Source organism: Meleagris gallopavo, chromosome 19 (genome assembly GCF_905368555.1).
Source record: "Meleagris gallopavo chromosome 19, MGAL_WU_HG_1.1, whole genome shotgun sequence".
In the NCBI taxonomy this organism is placed as follows: Eukaryota; Metazoa; Chordata; class Aves; order Galliformes; family Phasianidae; genus Meleagris; species Meleagris gallopavo.
In genome coordinates, this window is record NC_139422.1 from 7,928,873 (window position 1) to 7,947,876 (window position 19,004).

Sequence of the window (19,004 nt, forward strand, 5' to 3'; positions counted from 1 at the left end):
ATAGAAAAATGTGTCATTAACAGGATTTATTCAATTGAATTAATTTAGCATTTTAATTGAATTCTGCAGCTTGTGTTCTTCCTGATTGGTGTGGGCTGCATGGCAATTGTATTTTGATTTAGATGCACTGATCTTTTTTTTTTTTTTTTCAATAAAAAAATAATAATAATTCATCAGACTAAAAGATTTACAAAGCAACGGAAGTGAAATTGGTGCCGGTGAGCAAGCTTTGAAAAACCCATCTAAAAATTGGGGGTGTTTCAAGCTGCCTGGTTGGGAGGAAGAGAAGGGATGGGATTTGCTTGGACCTTTCCCCCATCCTTACTTTCAGAGTGGTGGGAAACGTGCAGTCAGTGGGGACCTGGCTGCCCCCCCGTGCTGGGTTATGGCTCTGCTGGGTGCAGGACGGAGCCCTTGAGCTGCTGCCGTGGGTCTGTATTGCAGAGACCTCTGTATGGCTGCAGTGCCCAGACCTGATTCCAGCCCCACGAGCCGTGGGCTGCTGCTCTTTCCTCCATGCTGCAGTGCCCCATGACACAGCACGAGCTGCTTCCCCCCACCAGGTCACTGCATTTGGGTGAAGTGGCACCCATGCAGTGCCCTGCCGAAGGACGTGGCAGTGCCACTCTGCTCCCCTTCATCTGTGCCCGATTGTCTCCGGTCGGAGCAGGATTGTGGCTGTGCTTTGCAGAGGGGCTGGTAGCACTGGGCAGGTCTGTGCTGGCAGACAGGAGCCGTGGTTACGTGGGATCAGGAATATTCATTTTGTGTCCATTTACATTTTGAGTGAGACTTCTTACAAGCACAAAGCGGTGCGGGTCATTTCCACGGTGCACGCTGCAAGCTGGGGGCACCTCAGCTTCATTTACGTTTTTCCAGCTGGAAAAAGAGATGAACGTCTGTACCCAGCAGCAGCTGCCTGGGCTGTTTTCCCTCTGCCGAAGTGGAGCTGCCCATGGCAGCACTCAGCATTCCCTCTGCTGCTTCATCCCGTGCCATCGCTCTGCAGCCCATTGATTGCTGCCCCTCGTGCATCCTTCAGCAGGAGCCTCTGGGAACCCCCCCGAGCTTTTCCCTTTGTCTCAGGCTTTCCTGCCACTGTGGATTCTGCAAACTTCAGCAGCTCTGTCTGCACAGCCTTAAGCTGGCCTTGCGATGGTGGCAGTAAATCCGATGGGCGGACGCAGTGTGCGGAGCTGCTGTGACATCCAGAGCAGCACTCACACATTTCCAGCTGCTTTTGTCCGTGAAATCTGGGCTCTGGGCACTGTTCTGCAAATCTAGGAGAGATTCTGTTTCTCCAGTAGGTGTTTGTATATGTTGAGAGCAAAGGGTGTCTTTATTTCTGTGCTAGATGGGGATTTTGCTCTCATTTTAGTTATGTTCTCCTCTCTTTCACTCGAGAAAAGACAAAGCCAATCACTTTGGGCTTTTCTTCCTTCAGAGAGAACAAACAGTCCGCTTGTATATACAGTACCACGTGTTCTGTGTGTCTTTGCAGGGTGGAAAAATCAAATGCTCTTGTTTGGCTCCTGCAGACCATCCTGCACAGACCGCCCATTGCCGGGCTCTCGCCCTGCCCTGCAGCACAGCACAGCCCATCCTCACCCCCAGTTCTCCCTCTCTTCCAGGCTCAGGTGTTTACATCACGCGGGGGCAGCTGATGAATTGCCACTTATGTGCTGGTGTCAAACACAAAGTCCTCCTGAGGCGTCTCCTGGCCACGTTCTTCGATCGGTACGTCCTGCTCCCCAAGGGACCCAAAGTATTTGCTGGTGTTCTGAGCGTGCCAGCAGATGATGTGTGAATGTGTCACCCTCTGGATCTGCCACGCTTCTGTGCCATTTCCCAGCAATGCCTGAACAATTTCCAGTTCCTTGCCTTAAAACCTCCGATCTCGGTGCCCCAATGGGCCGTGGGTGCCCGGTGTGAGGGTGTTGCTTTGCCTCTCCTGCAGGAACACCCTTGCCAACAGCTGCGGAACCGGAATCCGCTCCTCCACGAGCGACCCCAGCAGGAAACCTCTGGACAGCAGAGTCCTGAACGCCGTGAAACGTAAGGAGAGGGGTTTGCTGCTGCTGGGGTGGAACTGCATGCCGAGAGCAAAGCCAGAACCTGAGCAGGGAAGGCCGTCTCTGTTGCGCTATAGGGGGAAACGTTATGGCGAAATTAGGTGGCAGGGAAATTGATTTTATAATGTCAGTTTTTTGGTCTGAATTTAATTTTTTGTTTGGCAGCATCTTAATAGGAAGCGTCATCGCTACTTGACTGTTTCGCTGTGTTTTAAAACGTCAATTTCGCAGTTAATTATGGGGTGCTCTAAGAAGGAAATCAAAATGATGGCTTTTGGCAGCACTCAGTGCTGGATACTGCTGGACTGGGTCTGGCTGCCCTGGCTTTCATGCCCTGGGCTGTCTGAGGCCAGGGCCCGGGGGGTTCGGCTGCTGACCCTCAGTAGGGAGCTGCCTTTGGCACCGTGCAGCCCATCCCACCTGCTCTTGGTGTATGGTGGAGAGGAAGGGTTCTGTCACCCCGCTGGAGTCCGCGTGGCGTATTTACTGACTGTAAATATCACACTGAGCTCTGCAGAGAGGAATGGAGCGGCGAATGTTCAGAAGCACTGCAGGGGCTGCTGCCTGGGTGCAGTGCTCCCACAGCTCTGGCCAGGCTGGCAGCGCCCCAGCTGAGATTTGCTGTTGTGTATCAGGGCACCGGATGATTTTTCAGGCGTTTCACGGGGAAATATCCAGTACACGAGCTATAGTTGGTCATTACTCATTGCAGGTTTTGCTCTGTAACATCAGAGCTGTTGGTGGATCCATTGGTGGGTGCCTCCCCAGCTGGCGGCTGGGCCTGCTGGTTGGGAGCCCACTATCCCAGGGCTCGGTCCCTCTCCAGCCGCCTCCTCCAGGCCCCTCCATGCCCCCCATCTGCCCGTCCCTCAGGCTGAGGAGTGCTGTTCTCAGCGTGGCAGGGAGCTCTGACGCCCATCCAAGCGCTGGGCTGCAGTGAGCCCTGCACTGGGGCCTGGCGCTGCTGCTCGCCCTCCCTCAGCGCTGTGTATCCCTGTCTTTGCAGTGTATTGTCAGAATTTTGCCCCAAGCTTTAAGGAAAGCGAGATGAATGTCATAGCAGCTGATATGTGCACCAACGCCCGCCGGGTCCGCAAGCGTTGGCTCCCGAAGATCAAATCCATGCTGCCCGAGGGGATGGAGATGTACCGCACCGTGATGGGCTCCACCACAAACAGCGTCCCTCTGGATCCTGAATTCCAGCCCAGCTCTGCTCAGGTCTTTGAGCAGCAAATCTATGCAGAAAGGAGGAGCGATTCAGGAACTATAGTAGCATTGAGAACTAACACAGTGAGCGTCGATCTGAGCAATGGATCCAGCCAGTCCTTCGAACAGAGCGAGGATGCCGAGGGCGCCGGCTCTGTCATACAGGAGGCGGCTGCCACGGATGCCATGGCATCGGATACCCAAAGCACTCCCCAACCTTTTGAGCAGGGCTCGGGCCCCTCCAGCCGGCCCGAAACTCCGGTGAGAAGACAGGATGGCACTTATGGAGGGACTTTATAGAGAGAGCAAACGTTTTGTGACCTATAAGGGATCTGTAATACTAAAGCTGCTTGCATGCATTACTAATACAAAACAAAAATGTGATCAAGCCACTTACCTACTGAACTGCTACTGTTGCCTGAAAAAAATGTGATTTTTATTCTGCTTGTATTTAAAATTTATGAAGGAAATAATCGCATTCGTTATACTGTAAACGATAGGTCTGTGGCGACCTACTTAAAAAAAGAGAAAACTATCGGGCTCCTTTTTTTGATATTCCTGAGGTTAGTCTTTGCGATTGTAGCTTTTTTTTTCTTTTTTTTTCCTTTTTTTTTTTCTTTTTATTTTTTCCTTTTTTTTCCTTTTTTTTTTTTTTTTTTTTTAAAGAAGGGGAGGAGAAATGCTCGATGCCCCCCTACCCCCCATCACCACCCATCCATTCCTCAGCTCAGAAGTCCAGCCATCGCTCACCTTGTCCTCGGCAGCGAGTTGTGCGTCATGGAGCGCTGGGGCGCGGGCTGCTGGGCTGCACGGGGTGTGGGAAACCGCTCCGTGCTTCTGTTGGTGGAAGGTCAGGAGGATGCAGGACGTGTGATGCGGGATGCAGGACGTGGTTGTTCCTTTCGGTGCCCCTCTCGGTGCTGCCGGCTTGGTTCCTCTCCCCCTCCTGCTCTGAGCTGCTCCGCTGCGCTGGGTTCTCCTCGCCCCTGCGCCCGCTCCTATGTCTGAAATGGATTGGGTGCGCAAAGGCTGTTTTCTTTTTTGTTCTTTTTTTATTAAAGAGCTTTGTACCCCTTTTTTGGCCTTTGGCTCATCCTGCTGGGAAGAAGCCCTCGCACCCGACCGCCCGCTGCCCATCCCCAGGCTGCTGTCCCCGGGGCACGGGATGGAGCTGCGGTGGGCTGGGCTCGGCAGGACGCGCTCGGCTCAGTGCTGGGGATGGATGGAGGTGCGCGGTGCTGCGTGCGGTGCTGGGCGTGGGGCAGCCCTGGCATTGCTGAGGATGGCTGCTTTTGCTTTTATTTTTAATTTTTACTGTGACGGGAGGGCCTGCGTTAAGGTACTTAGGGTGTGTTCTGCGACAGGTCCGGGTCTCTGGACGAGTGCACCACAGGCGGTCGCTTTGGGCTCCTGGGGCTCTTTCTTTCTTTCCCACTTTGGTTCCTGGATCCAGGCAGCGCTTTGCTCAGGGTTTCCTTCTGTCTCTGTGTTGAAATTCGGGAAGCGGAGGGGTGAGAGGCTGACCCAGCCTTTGGCCACGTCTTTTGTTTTCTTCGATACTTGAAGCTGTTTTTTGGCACCGTGATACGAAGCTGTCCGGCGCTTGGCGCGTTCTGCTGTTCTTTGCCCTGAGACCAAGAAATGCTGGGCTCCTCCCTGCCCCCCAGCCTGGACAGCACATGGGGCAGCCCCTGCCCCAGCCCCAGTGGCAGTGGGTGTGACACGGGGGGTCCAGGACTGCCACTGCCCCGGCCCCATTTGCACTTTACCCACATCCACCAACACCCGCTCCTCCCGACGCGTGGTGCTGCCCCAGCCCAGCACAGCTGTGATTTGGGCTTCCCCTCCCACCCTCCCCATGGAGCTGAGGGTCCCACAGCCCAGGGTTCCCCCGCTGCCCTTCGAGGTGCCCCCAGCGATGCTGGCCGCCCAGTGAGGGGCTGAGCATCCCGGCTCTGCACCTGTGGGGAGCACTGTGGGGTCTCCTCCTCCTCACCCCTTTGGATGGGGCTGTGTGGGCTCCCTGCTGGCTCGAGGGGCCCCGAGCAAAGCGCTCCCAGACAGCGCCCAGGGACAGCAGCAGCAGTACTTGAATGGCTTAGGGCAGAGAATCTGAAGAGAGTCGAGTTGCACAGTGAAAATATATATTTTTATACCTAGCACAACTTCCTGTATATTTTTGGGGTTCTTTCTTTCCTTTTATTGTTCTTTTCTTTTTTTTTCTTTTTTTCTTCTTCTTTTTTTTTTTTTTGTTGTTGTTCTTCTTCTTCTTCTTTAATTTGGGTTCGTTTTATTACTTCTTATTACTAGGAAGGCAAACTTCTAAAATGTGAAGGGCGTTGGGTTTCTCCTTATCTGGTAGATGAGGGCAAGCATTTTGCACTAATGTTTCCTGTGTGTGGAGGATTAATGATATGTTTGAAAATGTTATATGGATAATGATTGTATTCTTCCGACAAACACAACCAAGTTACCCCTTTGAAACACTGAATGTAACGCGAGAACAGAGCAGTCCATCGATTGTATGCGGCTTTCCTGAGTGCCTTAGAATTTTTTGATCTTTTTTGTTTCTTCTTTTCTTTTTTTTTTTTCTTCTTTTTTTTCCAAGGAAAACAGATGGAGAGAATCAGATCATAACCAACTCCTTCCTCCTCTTTGTTTACGACACTATTTTAAATTATAGAATTTGGGGCTGCTTTATAATGTGAATAGGAAACTGCATTCATCTAGGTCTGATAGTGTAAAATCAGAGCATCAGTATTTATGGTATGTCTGCACCTTTATTCCTATGCTTGACTATTAGCAATATTACATGTATATTGTATATCTAAAGTTATACCAAGCACCTTTAAAGAAATCAGAGCGCGTGCTCCGTGCAGCCCCCACATCCCCATGTCCATGCATCCCTATATCCTGTCATCCCTACGTCCTCTATCACCACATCCCCGTATCACCACATCCCCATATCTCCTTACCCCCACACCCCCATTTCTCAGCTCCCAGCAGCAGAGGGCTGTAGGACCCTCCTCCTCCCCGCCGTGTCCCGGCAGCAGTGGGTGCCATTCCCATCCTGCTGCGTGGTTCACATGGGCTGGTGGCCACACGGAGCCACCGGAGCAGGGATCGATGCCTTTCCCGGTCGTTTTCCTGCTAAGCTTTTGTTGGGATTGCTTATATTTACAGAAATAACTCGCTGTGAGCGGAGAAGGGTGTATGGCCCATTAACCAACCGAAAACCAAGAGCCTCTGCCGGCTGTAAATCCTGAATGCAGCACGGGGAGCTCACGGCCGTCTGGGGCTCCAACTGCTGTTTCAAAGTGTTCCTGCTGTACAGATGTGTCACGTTGTCAGCCCGGGGCTCGGGGCTGCCCCAAAATCCAGGGCTGTCGGAGCTCTGTGCAGCGAGCGGGCGCTGCCATGAGTTTCTTCCACTGTTATAGAAGCGTTTTGCACACGACGGTTGGTTTTTATGTCGAAGTTAAAAAAAAAAAAAAAAAAAAAGTAATAATAATAAAAAAATAATAAATAATAAAAATATATATATATATTAAAAGAAGAAAAGAAAAAAAAAAAAAAGCCAAAACTCGCAATACTATTTTTAGCAGACGGAATAAACAAACAAACAAACAAACAAACAAACACGAAATGAAAGAAACGAACGGACCGGGTGGAAAAACGACGCCGTAGGGCAAAAGTTCTGAGCCGTCCTTTGGGGCGGAGGGCGTCGGGTCGGGACGTTGCAGCGTTGACCCTTCGGGTGCTTTGGGGGAAGGCGAAGCGAAGGGCTGAGCGGTGCCGTCGTTTGGCAGCGGCCCCGGCGCTGTGCGCAGTACTGTGACTCCACGACTGTTATCCCCGTGGTGCTGCAGGAGAGCCCCGCAGCACCGCTGCGCTCCGACTCTCAGCCACGGACGATGCTCGCTTCGTTTTGTTTGGGTTCTTTAATTTTTCCTTTGATCGCGCATTATTCACTGGTATTTATGTGCTCTTTACTCTGTGTAGTTATGACTGTTATTTTGTAGCCACGGCTGATGCCATATAGAGGTAACTAAAATGAGAAATAAAAGGTTAAGGACACCCCCACCCCACCTTTTCCCCTTCCCCCCCCTCCCCCTCCCGTTGGAACTGTGCTCACAGCTGTTTTCAGATGACGGAAAATCCATTTCTGAGAAAGGAAGACGCGGACGGTGCGACATTCATTGTACAAGGCTTTGTAAAGTTCACATTTACAGAATAATAAAGGAGATGATGATTGCAGCCCTGCGTGCGTCTGTGCCACGGCCAGGGCTGAGTGCTGCTGCTGGGAGGGAACAGAACCGACCACGAGGCCACAGCTGGGCGTCCCGCCTCGTCCTGGCCTCTTCTTTCCTTTTCTTTCCTCTTCTTTCCTCTTCTTTCCTCTTCTTTCCTCTATTTTCCCCCCTTTTTTCCCCTTCTTTTGCTTCTTCCTCCTTTTTTCTTTTTTTCCCCATATTTTCCTTTTTTCCCCTTTTTCTCCTTTCCCCCCTTTTTCCCCTTTTCCCCTTTTCCCTTTTTTTTCTTCTTTTCCCATTATTCCCCTTTTTTCTTCCTTTTTTCTTCCCCTTTATCCCCCCCTTTCCCCTATTCTTCTCTCTTTCCCCCCTTTTTCCCTTTCCCCCCTTTGTTCCACCTTTTTCTCCTTTTTCCTCTTTATTTCCCTTTTTCCCCCCTTTTCAACCTGTTCCCCATTATTCTCCATATTTCCATTCTCCCCCTCTTTTTCTCCCCTTTTTTTTCTGTTCCCCCTTTTTTCTATTTTCCCCTCCTTTTTCTTTTATTTCCTTCTTTTCCTCTTTTATCCCTTCTCTCCTGCCTTTATCCTCTTTTCCCATTTTTCCTCTTTATTTCCCTTTTTTTCATTTTTCACCCTTTTTCAACCTTTCCCCCCCTTTTGCCCCCTTTCTCCCCCTTTCCTCCCCTTTCCTCCCCTTTCCCCCTTTTCCTCTTTTTTCCCTTTTTTCCCCTTTTATCCTCTTTTATCCCCTTTTATCCCCTTTCCCCTTTTTTTCCTCCTTTTTGCCCTTTTTTCCCCAGTTTTTTTTCCCTTTTCTTCTCCCCATTTCCCCCTTATTTTCCCCAACCCCACTGACCACACATCTGCACAGAACCCACTGGGAGGGCAGCACAGCACACAGCACAGCATTACATAAACCATTCCCAACTGATTTATTCTAAATGAGTTGTTATCATCAGAATTTTCCTTACGAGCGGCTTTTCTTGCAAACGTCAGTATTTCAGAAAAATGCCCCAACAGCCAACCATCATCCGACCGCTCCAATACTTCAAACTGATTACTTATAAACACCATTTCTAAAATTAGGCCTTTGGTGTGCAGCATTGTCAGAGTGGGTGTATTATGATCTGCAGAGAGTACGAAAAGATAGATGAGTTATTTAACCAAGCAAACGGCGTTGCTGCAAGAATGTGCAGAGAGAAACGTGCGGGGAAGGGGAGCAGCTTGCTGTGCCCGGTGCTGCCGTGCTCCTTTTGGCACACGGAGTGCCCACATCCTGCAGGTGGGACTGCAGCCGTTCCCTGCCGCTGCCCTGACTTCTGCCTGCACAGAGCAAACCCAGAGGGAGCTGCTCCGTGGCTGAGGTCCCCGCTGGATTGCAGGCTTTGGCTGCCCTTTGTAGATAAGTGCTGGTCTTTTTCAGCGCTGCGCTGCATTGGCTGCATTGGTCACTGCAAGCAGCACTGACCGTCACCAACAGCATTGGTCGTTGCATAGATTATTGGATGGTGCAAGTGGCACTGATCATTGCAAGTGGCGTTGGCCATTGCAAGCAGTGTCGGTCATCACAAATGTTATTGGTCACTGCAAGCAACACTGGTCATTGTTGGGTCGTTGCAAATGGCATTGACTATTGCAAATGGCACTGGTCATTGCAAATGGCACTGGTCATTGCAAACAGTGTTGGGTCGTTGCAAATGGCACTGGTCATTGCAAATGGCATTGACTATTGCAAAAGCATTGGTCATTGCAAATGGCACTGGTCATTGCAAATGGCACTGGTCATTGCAAACAGTGTTGGGTCGTTGCAAATGGCACTGTGGTCATTGCAAATGGCACTGGTCATTGCAAACAGTGTTGGGTCGTTGCAAATGGCACTGGTCATTGCAAATGGCATTGACTATTGCAAAAGCATTGGTCATTGCAAATGGCACTGGTCATTGCAAATGGCACTGGTCATTGCAAACAGTGTTGGGTCGTTGCAAATGGCACTGGTCATTGCAAATGGCATTGGCTATTGCAAATGCACTGGTCATTGCACACACAGTTGGCTGTTACCATTGCTGCCCTTGGCACCGCAGAAGGAGCGAGGCAGAGCTGCACCCAGCAGAGCACAGCCCCGCAGCAATAAACCTGGCAGAGGAGAAGTCCTGATTTATCAGCATTGCAGCACAACGTAAGTACCACACAAACCTGACAGCTGCACCCACCCCGAGCAGGAGCACGGCAGGGTGAGCCGGCCCTGGGAACACCCTGCCTACTTCTGGGGATGCGGAGATTTCCCTCCCGCCCTGCCCAGCTGTGAAACCACTGGGAAATGCTGGATGTGGCCCCGTCCCTGAGCTGCTGCCCGGGGCACGGGAGGTGTGCAGTGCTGGGGCTGGGGGTGCCCCGCTGCCTCTCTGCAGCCCCGAGTGTGAATGAAGGGTGAGATTTATGTCGGAGAGGAGCAGCGAGCAGCGGCCATAAATCACAGCCATGAGCGCTCCCTGCACCGGTGGCTGAGGAACACTTCACGGCTTTTCTTATTTATATGCATCTTTTGCACCGAGCCATTTTATAATAGACTGTGGAGCAGCACTCCAGCACCGACGACGGCTGATATATATCGTGCAGGACAGAAAATACAAATAAAGGGTGAAGGGTGGGAGCTGCATCATTCGGCTGCTCACAGCGCTGCCTCCCCTCGCCCGCCAGGCCCTCGGCTGCTCTGCCTCTGTGCTGACCCTGCTGGGTGGCTCTGGAGCCCACGGTGATGCCACCACGGTGATGCCACCACGGTGATGCCTGGGCCTTGCGGGTGGCTGCGGTGGGATGAGCCGTGGATGGGCGCTGCTGGGCTGCACCAGGATTGGGGCAGCAGTGGGCAGTAAGAGGGTCAGGTAATGAAGTTGCTGGTAGCTGTTGGGTAATTAATGAGTGGCCGCTGCCCCCCATCCCGAGGTGGGCTGCGGTGGGGCTGCGGGGTGAGCTGTCCCCATAATGGCAGAAGTTACCAATAAAGAAGGAGTGCTGAGACACGGAGTAGGAGGGGAGAGAAACCCAGAGGGGCTGTAATCTCACACACTGGCCCCGGCTGAAGTTACAGGACATAAATTACGGTGCTTAAAAGCTTCTATAATTTCCCTTCTATTTGATTCACCATAAAGCACCGTGATGCCCTCTGCATCCCACCGCCTGATTATACGTTCGTACCAAGACACAGCTTACGCTTAAAATAACATTACTGGCAGGGAGATGGACAAGAGAATTCATTTGAATGGAAATCGATTTGATTAGAAAAGTAAATTACCCCAACAATCCGAGCAGCATATTGCGGTGCTGGAGAATAACAATAATACAAACCTGTGGCAGCACAGAGCTGGAAGTGCTATCTGTGACATTGGGTTTGCACGACATGCGGGCAGCTCCGGCCGTGGGCATGGCTGTGTCACATCCTTCTGTCCCCAGAGGGGGCACAGGTGGGGACGTGGCACGATGGGACTGAGCCCATCCATGGGGCAAAGGTTCCCCATCCTCATGGCAGCTGCTGAGCACCAGCATGGCCGAGCTGCACGTCGCTGCACTGGGTTATTTTACAAATAATCAATTGGTATTTAATTCCCATGCGATAACTGTCTTATTAAATCTAAATTTAATGTGTATTTGGGAAACCCTAATTTAAAGTGTTACTGCATGCGCCATCTGGCGTGCTCTCTAAATACAAATGCAATAACATAATTCAGAATTACATCATAAAAGTAAGTTATAAGAGATTAAAATGCACAGCTCTGTTCTTCAGTCAAGGCGGCTTTTATGCTTTTTCCCCTGATTTAGACACAGATCACAGCCAAAGCATCCCTGCCCCGTGAATGATGCTCTGCAGGGATTTCGGGCAGCAGACGCCGGCGCTTTGGGGTTGCAGTGCTTTGGGGGCACAGGGCCACACATCCCACTAACCCAGTGCTGCCTAAACCCAGTCTGATAGAGACCACGCTTGGGTGCATCAATGGGTCTTCATCCCAGCAGTAAATCTAATACCTTTGCAGAAAAACCACCCTATTTTCTCTCTATGTTGAATGAAACATGAGATTCCTTAATAGAGAGGGAAATTAAAATCTAGTTTTATTGCAGTTCCTGTAACTGGTATCTAAGCTATTAATAATCAATCCATTCTTGCTTAAAAGCCAACATTTATCACGCCAGCTAAGATGAGCTGACGGGCACTGGGGGGAAAGTACAATTGACTGCAATTACACTTTGAAAAATGTTATCTGTGCCACTGACCACTGGGGATAAATGATGAGATTTCATTTGTTTCTTCAAGCTCGAGCTTCTTCTTCCCAACTTCTTCCTTTTATTGCTGTTTCTTCCTTCTGGCCACAGCTTGGGTGGGCAAGGAGGTGCTGAAAGCCTGCAGTGTGTGGGGTGGGGGCAGAGAGGAAGGGGTGTGGGCAGCCCAGAGGGACCCTGCATACAGCAAGGGCCACATGGGGACACTGCTCCCTGCATGTCCCTGTGGGATATTGCACAAGGGACACTGCTCCCTGCATGTCCCTATGGGATACTGCACATGGGGACACTGCTCTCTGCATGTCCCTATGGGATACTGCACATGGGGACACTGCTCTCTGCATGTCCCTATGGGATATTGCACATGGGGACACCACCCCTTGCACACCCCTATGGAACACTGCACATAGGAACATCACTCCATGCTTCTCCCATGGGGTTTATTGGTTTTCTCTTTGTGTTCTACAATGGGGAGGAAGGGGCCAGTGCAGGAATTACTTTGCCTGATTTGCTGGGACTTGGGACCCATCCGACCATCATCTCCTGCAGCAGTGTTGCACTCCTTCTGACAATTCTCCAGACTCCAAACTTTTCAAATGAGTTTTTTGCAATTTAAAATTAATAATTGTTCTGTCTAGAATGGGGATAATTAAATGCCTGTTCATCCTCATTATTGTCAGCCTTGTGATTTGTTGTTTTCTCTGTAATAAAATTAACCGGTTTAACTAATGGGTGCCAAAACTTGATAATTAAAGCTGAGCAAATAATTTGCAGCAAACAATTCACCCGCTGGGCCTGGCAGGGCTCAGGGCTTTTACCAGGGCCTTTCCTGAAGCTTTCTAAGAAAAAAGGCCTCCCATAGCAGGATGGGTTGTGCACGACCACCTGGTAATGAGGGATAGAACCAAAATTAGGAACAGTTTCTGCTCTGTAAGAGCGATGGTGCACTGCCATCCCCAGGGATGTTCCAGTGCTGCACTGGGGGATGTGTTGGTGCGGTGGGTGTGGGTGGGCCTGGGGATTTCAGAGGGCTTTTCCAGCCTGAAAGGTCCTGTGATTGCGCGATTCTATGATTCCATCCTGGCTGCCCATCAGTAGAACCCAAAGACAACGCATGGAGAGCCCAATGCCTGCGATGGGGAGGGGGAAATGCCATCTCCAACCAAGAATGGACCTTAAAATGAGCGCTATTGGCAAGGCTCCATTCTGCCAGCAGCTGAAGGGCCGTTCAGAGGTGCTGCAATTAATGACGAAGGTGATGCTGCCGTTGCAACACAAGAGGCCACGAATGAGGCAGCGACAGGAGGTGCAGCACAGTTTGTCACTGCCCCAAAGGGTTACGGGGTCCGGTGGTGTGTGAGGAGCAGCACAGCTCTGCCCCCGGCTGTGCACGCGGCCAACGGGGCTCAGATGGATCCGATAGGAAATGCCTCCTCCCTATAACTTTAAATTAAAAAAGCAATGTGCTGTTTATTGGTTCTTGCCAGTGCCTCCGGAGCGGCGGGCTCATAAAGATCATATTACAGTACAAGCCATTATGCAAAGAGTTTACTATATATACATTTCTAAATGCTTCAGCAAACAGCAGCCTGCTTACGAGCAGAGCAGGATAACTGGTTCGTTTGGGGTAACAAATGATCCTTGATTTGATTTTAAATGCAATGACAGCAAAATTTATTTCTTATTTAATCACTTGCCGGAGCAGTTGAGGATGGGGTGGCATTAAACCACACAATGCAGCGTATGGGAACTGAATCCTCTGAAATAGGCATAAGAATATATTATGTTTATAGGATAGAAAAAGATTGTACAGCAATGCGTATAACGAGAATGGGTATTTTTGTCATTTATACAGTAGCTTATATCATTATTTCTTCCCACTTCCAATTTTTCAGTAATAAAAATACAGGGGATGTGATTCTCTTTGCATTACAGATAAACCATCTTGATTCTTTATTAAATATTTTTATTAATCTGAAGTACTACAAAGCATTTGAGCAGATAAATCAGGCTCCGAATAGTCATTTCCTCTCCGCTATGGCTCTATAAAGTGGATTCATTTATGAGCGTGCAATACCAGAAAAGAAGGTTTCCATATTCATTAATGCATTCCCTTATGTTCCTATTTTCACACCCGCGCCGTGCGGGAGCACTGGGCCAGCAGATCCCCCAGCAAAGCACAGCTCAGCCATCCCATGGTGCTGGTGGGGTTACCGTGCTGATGCGACTCCCAGCTCCTGAGCCCAACCTTGGCACTGAAGCCAGCAGGCAGCCCTGGGGCTGGGGATGGGGCTGGAGGTGGAATGGGGATGGGGATGGGGATGGAGATGGGGATGGGGAAGGGGATGGAGATGGGGATGAGGAAGGGGATGGGGATAGAATGGGGATGGAATGGGGATGGGGATGGGGATAGGGATGGAGATGGGGATGGAGATGGGGATGGGGATGGGGATGGAATGGGGATGGGGATGGGGATGGGGATGGGGATGGGGATGGGGATGGGGATGGGGATGGGGATGGGGATGGGGAAGGGGATGGGGATGGGGATGGAATGGGGATGGAAGGGGGATGGGGATGGGGATGGGGAAGGGGATGGGGATGGGGAAGGGGATGGGGATGGAATGGGGATGGAATGGGGATGGGGAAGGGGAAGGGGATGGGGATGGGGATGGGGATGGGGAATGGGGATGGAGATGGGGATGCGGATGGGGATGGGAATGGGGAAGGGGAAGGGGATGGGGAAGGGGAAGGGGATGGGGATGGAGATGGGGATGGGGATGGGGAAGGGGATGGGGATGGAATGGGGATGGGGATGGAATGGAGATGGGGATGGGGATGGGGATGGGGAAGGGGATAGGGATGGGGTTGGGGATAGGGATGGGGAAGGGGATGGAGATGGGGAAGGGGATAGGGATGGGGATGGGGCTCTGCCCATCACTGTCTCCATGCAGAGGGATGTGGTGGTGGAGGGCTGCGTTGCATTGGCAGCACTCAGCAGCAGCCGTCGGAGGAGGTGGGGGAGGCACAGAGGGATTAAAGCTATTTAAAACACAGCCAGGTGTGCAAACAAGTTTATTCTATTGTAGCAGCGAGCGCATGAATCACTGGCGCTGCAGAAAGGTTACGGCGTTATTTAGGGCTGCCGGGGAGATGTGACATTTGGTGAATGCCTTTGCTGAGGATGTTCCCTCTGTGGACTCCGTGAATATCCATTGGGACTTCAGAAAGCCACTGCCCTGCAGCCCCATCCTGCTCCCAGCACCCGGCACCCAGCGGGGCTTTGGCATTTCAGTGCAGCAGCTGCCTGACAGCTGTTGGCTGTTGGCAATAGGAACACTGGAGTGGGGCGAAGCGCCGCTCCCCTCGCAGCCCAGCCTCCCACGGCCCCTTCCTGCCCTCACGCTGCAGCTGATGACGGCACAGCAGAGCACAGCTGCTGGTTTTCCCCTCTTCCCCACTGACGGTGCGGGAAGTGGTGCAGGAGAGGTGGCACTGGGTTTGCTTTCTCCCAGCTGTTCATCGTCAGCATCGGAGCCGCCCCGAGCAGATCAGACCCAGCACAGCTGCAGGGAGCGGAGGAAAGCCCACGGGCAGGGCGGTGGGGCTGCATCCAGGACGAACCCTAGCCCCAAAGCAGCAGCATCTCCTGGGGTCTCACGGGCGCAGCCCGAGGCTCAGGAGGCTGGGAGGTCTCATAGGAGCCACGCGTTGCAGGGAGGAAACGGTTATCGATGCGGAATGCCGTCCTCTCACTTCCCGGGCTGTTAGAGAGAGAAAGGACAGAGTGGAAGAGTTTTACACCTTTGCAAAACAGTGCTCAGGAAGGAAATGAGCAGCCAGGGCTTGTAATTGAGATGGATGAAAAGGCGTCCGGCTTCCCCCAAAGCGATTCAGGCAACGTACTTGAGGAGAATATGAAGTGCGCCGCTCTCTTAAGATCGCCACGCTGCAGCTAAATTATTAATGATGAGGAATGATTTCATATTTAATCTAAAGACTATTAATTACACTGCAGAAGAGCAATGCACCATCCTGAGAGCCCCTTCTCACCAGCTGAATAATTCAGCGCTGCCCCATATTTTACCTCCATGTCGAGGCGGGCAGCAATGTGTTCCCATGCAGTGTGGAGGTGTTTAGGGTTGGAGGGGGCATCCTACGGGGATGCAGATGACAAGGACAGACCTCGGCCCCCCACGAAGGCATAGGGCTATGGGGCTGGGGGGGGAGGCTGCCATGGGGCCGCATGGGCTGGGGTGCAGCTGCTCCCACGCCCAGCACAGCCCCGCTCTGTGCAGATGCAGAAGACAGATGTTTATTTGTCCAGGATTATTTGCTGATCACTGTTACGGTGATCCAAGATGATCATTAGAAAGGGCAATGGGCTGTTTAATAATAATGCTCAGAGCACGCAGCGTGCCTCGCATTACGAGGATGTTTAAGCACAAGCCCAATTAAATCCCTTGCATCCCTGTAGAATTACCCCAGTTGTGCAAACTATTAGCCAAACTCCAGGCTCCTCACACTCGAAGGCAATCCTGGAGGCTGGCACTCTGCTAGAGACCCATTTCTACCCTGAAGCTAAATTAAAATCCTATTGCGCTGGCGCTGCTAATATTTCCTGCTCTTGTTTCCAACAATTAAATTGTGACATTCTGCCAAAGCCTGCAAGGAGCCCAGGAAAGGATCTCCACGAGCTGCAAAGAAGCCACAGCCTGCCTCTGTGCACCCAGGTGACTGGTAGGGGGAAACAGAGGGAAGTAAAAGATTGTTTAAGGAAGAGATGACTATTTGGTCACGGCTTAAAAGTTGGTACTTAGAAATTCCATGAATTTTAAAATAAAGACATTGTGAGATTTGAACTTTCTTCTGAACGCTCACAAGCAGCAGTGCCTAATACCTTCCCTGGCCATTAAGGAGCTGAGCTGGAGAGCAGCAAGCACTAAGCACCACGCTGATAGAGCAGTTACACACAGTAATAGAATTGTGTTTGGAGAGGCTGCAAAAGCAGGTATGGAGACCATACATAAACAAGGCCATTACCAGCCAGAGTAAGCGGTGATAGAATTTCATGAATATCCCCACAAAAAGCTTTGTATATTTATAACAACCCACAGAGTTGTTTGGAGCGCAGTCAGGGGCCTTTTGGAGTCATTCGGGAGGTAAATTGTGCAGCAGGGCTGTGCTCCTCTGCACCAGGTATGGGAGATGTGGGCTGCTGCCATGGGGCAGTGCTGGGACAGGACACGGGGGACGGAAGCAGCCTTGGGGGCACCCAAAAGGAACAATTGCTCCTCTGTCTGCCCACTGAAGTGGCTGAGGGGCGACAGACCGGCGTTTCCACATCTCAGGAAACGAATATCCAGGATTCATCAGCCTCAAAGTGCCAGGATGGGGCTTGGAATCCACACACCAGCCTGCCTCGGCATATTTATTGCTTTAATTTAAATAAATAGCTGCTTCAAACTCCGAAAAACTTCTTGCTGCAACTTCTGCAAAACCCGAGCACACGTGGTATCAGGCATGTAGCTCAGAGACAAGCCTAATAAAATGCTAATTGCGATTCATCAATTATACTGGGATGCCTGGGACTGTTGAAGATCCTGGATGAAGTGTAGTGTTCAATTTATCCTGTGCACGTTGCCGACAGTGCTGCCAGCCTCCTTCTTGTCCCCCTGTGTTGTTTTGTCATCTCTGTACTATCACCAATTCATCACAAAAGCAACTGAACTCTCCGATGTCCACCCACTGGGTGACTTTGTCTTCGCTACTCTATGACTTCTAAATTAAATTGTCAAAACACATTACTGAGAAAAATATTGCGAAGGGGAAGTTCTTTACCCTTTTATCCCATCTTAGGAGAGAATCGGTTTGACTTGAAGAAAACGTCGGCTTCATTATCCCTCCTGCTATCATATTTCTTCACTCAGCAGCAGCAGAAGAGAGTCAATAGGGAAGACTTGGATGACATGATGTAGCATCCCACAGGAGTTGTCTCAATAAATTCTGAGAGTGCCCAGAAATGCTGGTAGGGGGTACGGGGGGGAGGGGGGAGCAGGGAAGAAGAGGGATAATTTTCACTCTCTTTATTCCTCCCACTCTCAGACAATTTAGAAGAGATTACGGACCTGATGGAGACTTCCCTGCTCCTCCCGCACCCGCTGGTCGGGGTGCAGCTCTTTGGGGTCCCTCCATCAGCAGACATCTGCCCAAGAGGGGCTGAGCCCAGGGCACGTGGAGGGGTGCCAGCATTGGGGGGCAGCTCCAAAACTGCTCCAATTCGCACCAAAGGAGAAGCCAGGCAGCACGGCCAGCTCCGTATGGCTCCTGCAGGGCTGGTGCCGTGCTCAGTGCTGTGGGAGGGTCTGATGCTCGATGTGATCACATAAAATCGTTCATCTGCAGACATAAAACAAAGGAAGCCATTCCTCCAAGGTAAAGATATGTTAGTTTCCACCTTTTCCCATTCACACGCTGGTCTTTTTGGGGCATAAAGTATCAGTCATAGGAGGCAAGTAACACATTGTGCGCTCATTCTTTCGGCTTTAGACAACATTAACATAATAAACATATACTGTTTATTTATTCTACTGCGGTGCAAGTGCAGGAGGCAATGCCCACGTTTAAATGGGACATTTTTAAACGCTCACATTTCCTCGGCCGTTATGCATTAGCCATCAGTACTCAAATTGCCTCGTATTTGCAATTTTATGGCTACATTTCATCAAGCACACGGGAGCTGCATTCAAAGCATGAGAATAAAGCACTCCACTTGCGTTAGGCTCTGATGCAGGAGGTGGCTGCCCAGCAGAAATCTCTTCTTTCTTTTTTTTTTCTGCAGCAGTTTCAATTCCATCTGCAAATCCGAGCTCAAGGCTAAAGTCAACCTGAGTGGAAATCAGTGCTGGAACACGTCCTGACAGCGCCCAGCAGTGCCGGGGTCACCGGGCCGGTGTTCAGCCTTGCACCCAACCCTCAGCCCCTCTGTCCCAGCCCAGACCCCCCAGCCGCTCCCCACAGCGCTTCGCTCCGGCCCATCGCAGCTCGGGGCTGCGCTCCCCCCGCCCGCCCTTCCGAGCTTCTCCTCAGTGCCGCGCCCGCACGGGGCGCTCTCAAGCGGCGGCCGCCCGGCGCCACCTGCCGACGGAACGCGGAAGCGCTCTCGGCGCTGCCGGCAGGGGGCGCCACAGCGGGAGGACTGC

The 19,004-nt window shown here is 51.3% G+C and overlaps 1 protein-coding gene, 1 long non-coding RNA gene and 1 pseudogene across 5 annotated transcripts in view; 2 read left to right on the forward strand and 1 right to left on the reverse strand.

Annotated features, from left to right (window-relative positions):
* Window positions 1–6,854, forward strand: part of NACC2 (NACC family member 2) — a 51,962-nt gene extending 45,108 nt beyond the window's left edge. For all 4 annotated transcript variants that reach the window (XM_085239136.1, XM_085239137.1, XM_085239139.1 and 1 more), the window contains exons 4-6: window positions 1,632–1,737; window positions 1,958–2,055; window positions 3,079–6,854. In XM_085239136.1, coding sequence (XP_085095262.1) covers window positions 1,632–1,737; window positions 1,958–2,055; window positions 3,079–3,578 — 704 coding nt within the window. In that variant the 3' untranslated portion in view covers window positions 3,579–6,854. The remainder of the gene's footprint in view (window positions 1–1,631; window positions 1,738–1,957; window positions 2,056–3,078) is intronic.
* LOC100550908 (uncharacterized) lies at window positions 6,091–7,535 on the forward strand (annotated as a pseudogene).
* Window positions 7,536–14,871: 7,336 nt separating this feature from the next.
* Window positions 14,872–18,967, reverse strand: LOC146543130 (uncharacterized). The gene is made up of 3 exons (XR_014887357.1): window positions 17,931–18,967; window positions 17,644–17,827; window positions 14,872–15,566 (listed from the first exon to the last, which is right to left on the reverse strand). It is a non-coding gene; the product is annotated as an uncharacterized LOC146543130 (long non-coding RNA).
* Between the last annotated feature and the right edge of the window lie 37 nt (window positions 18,968–19,004).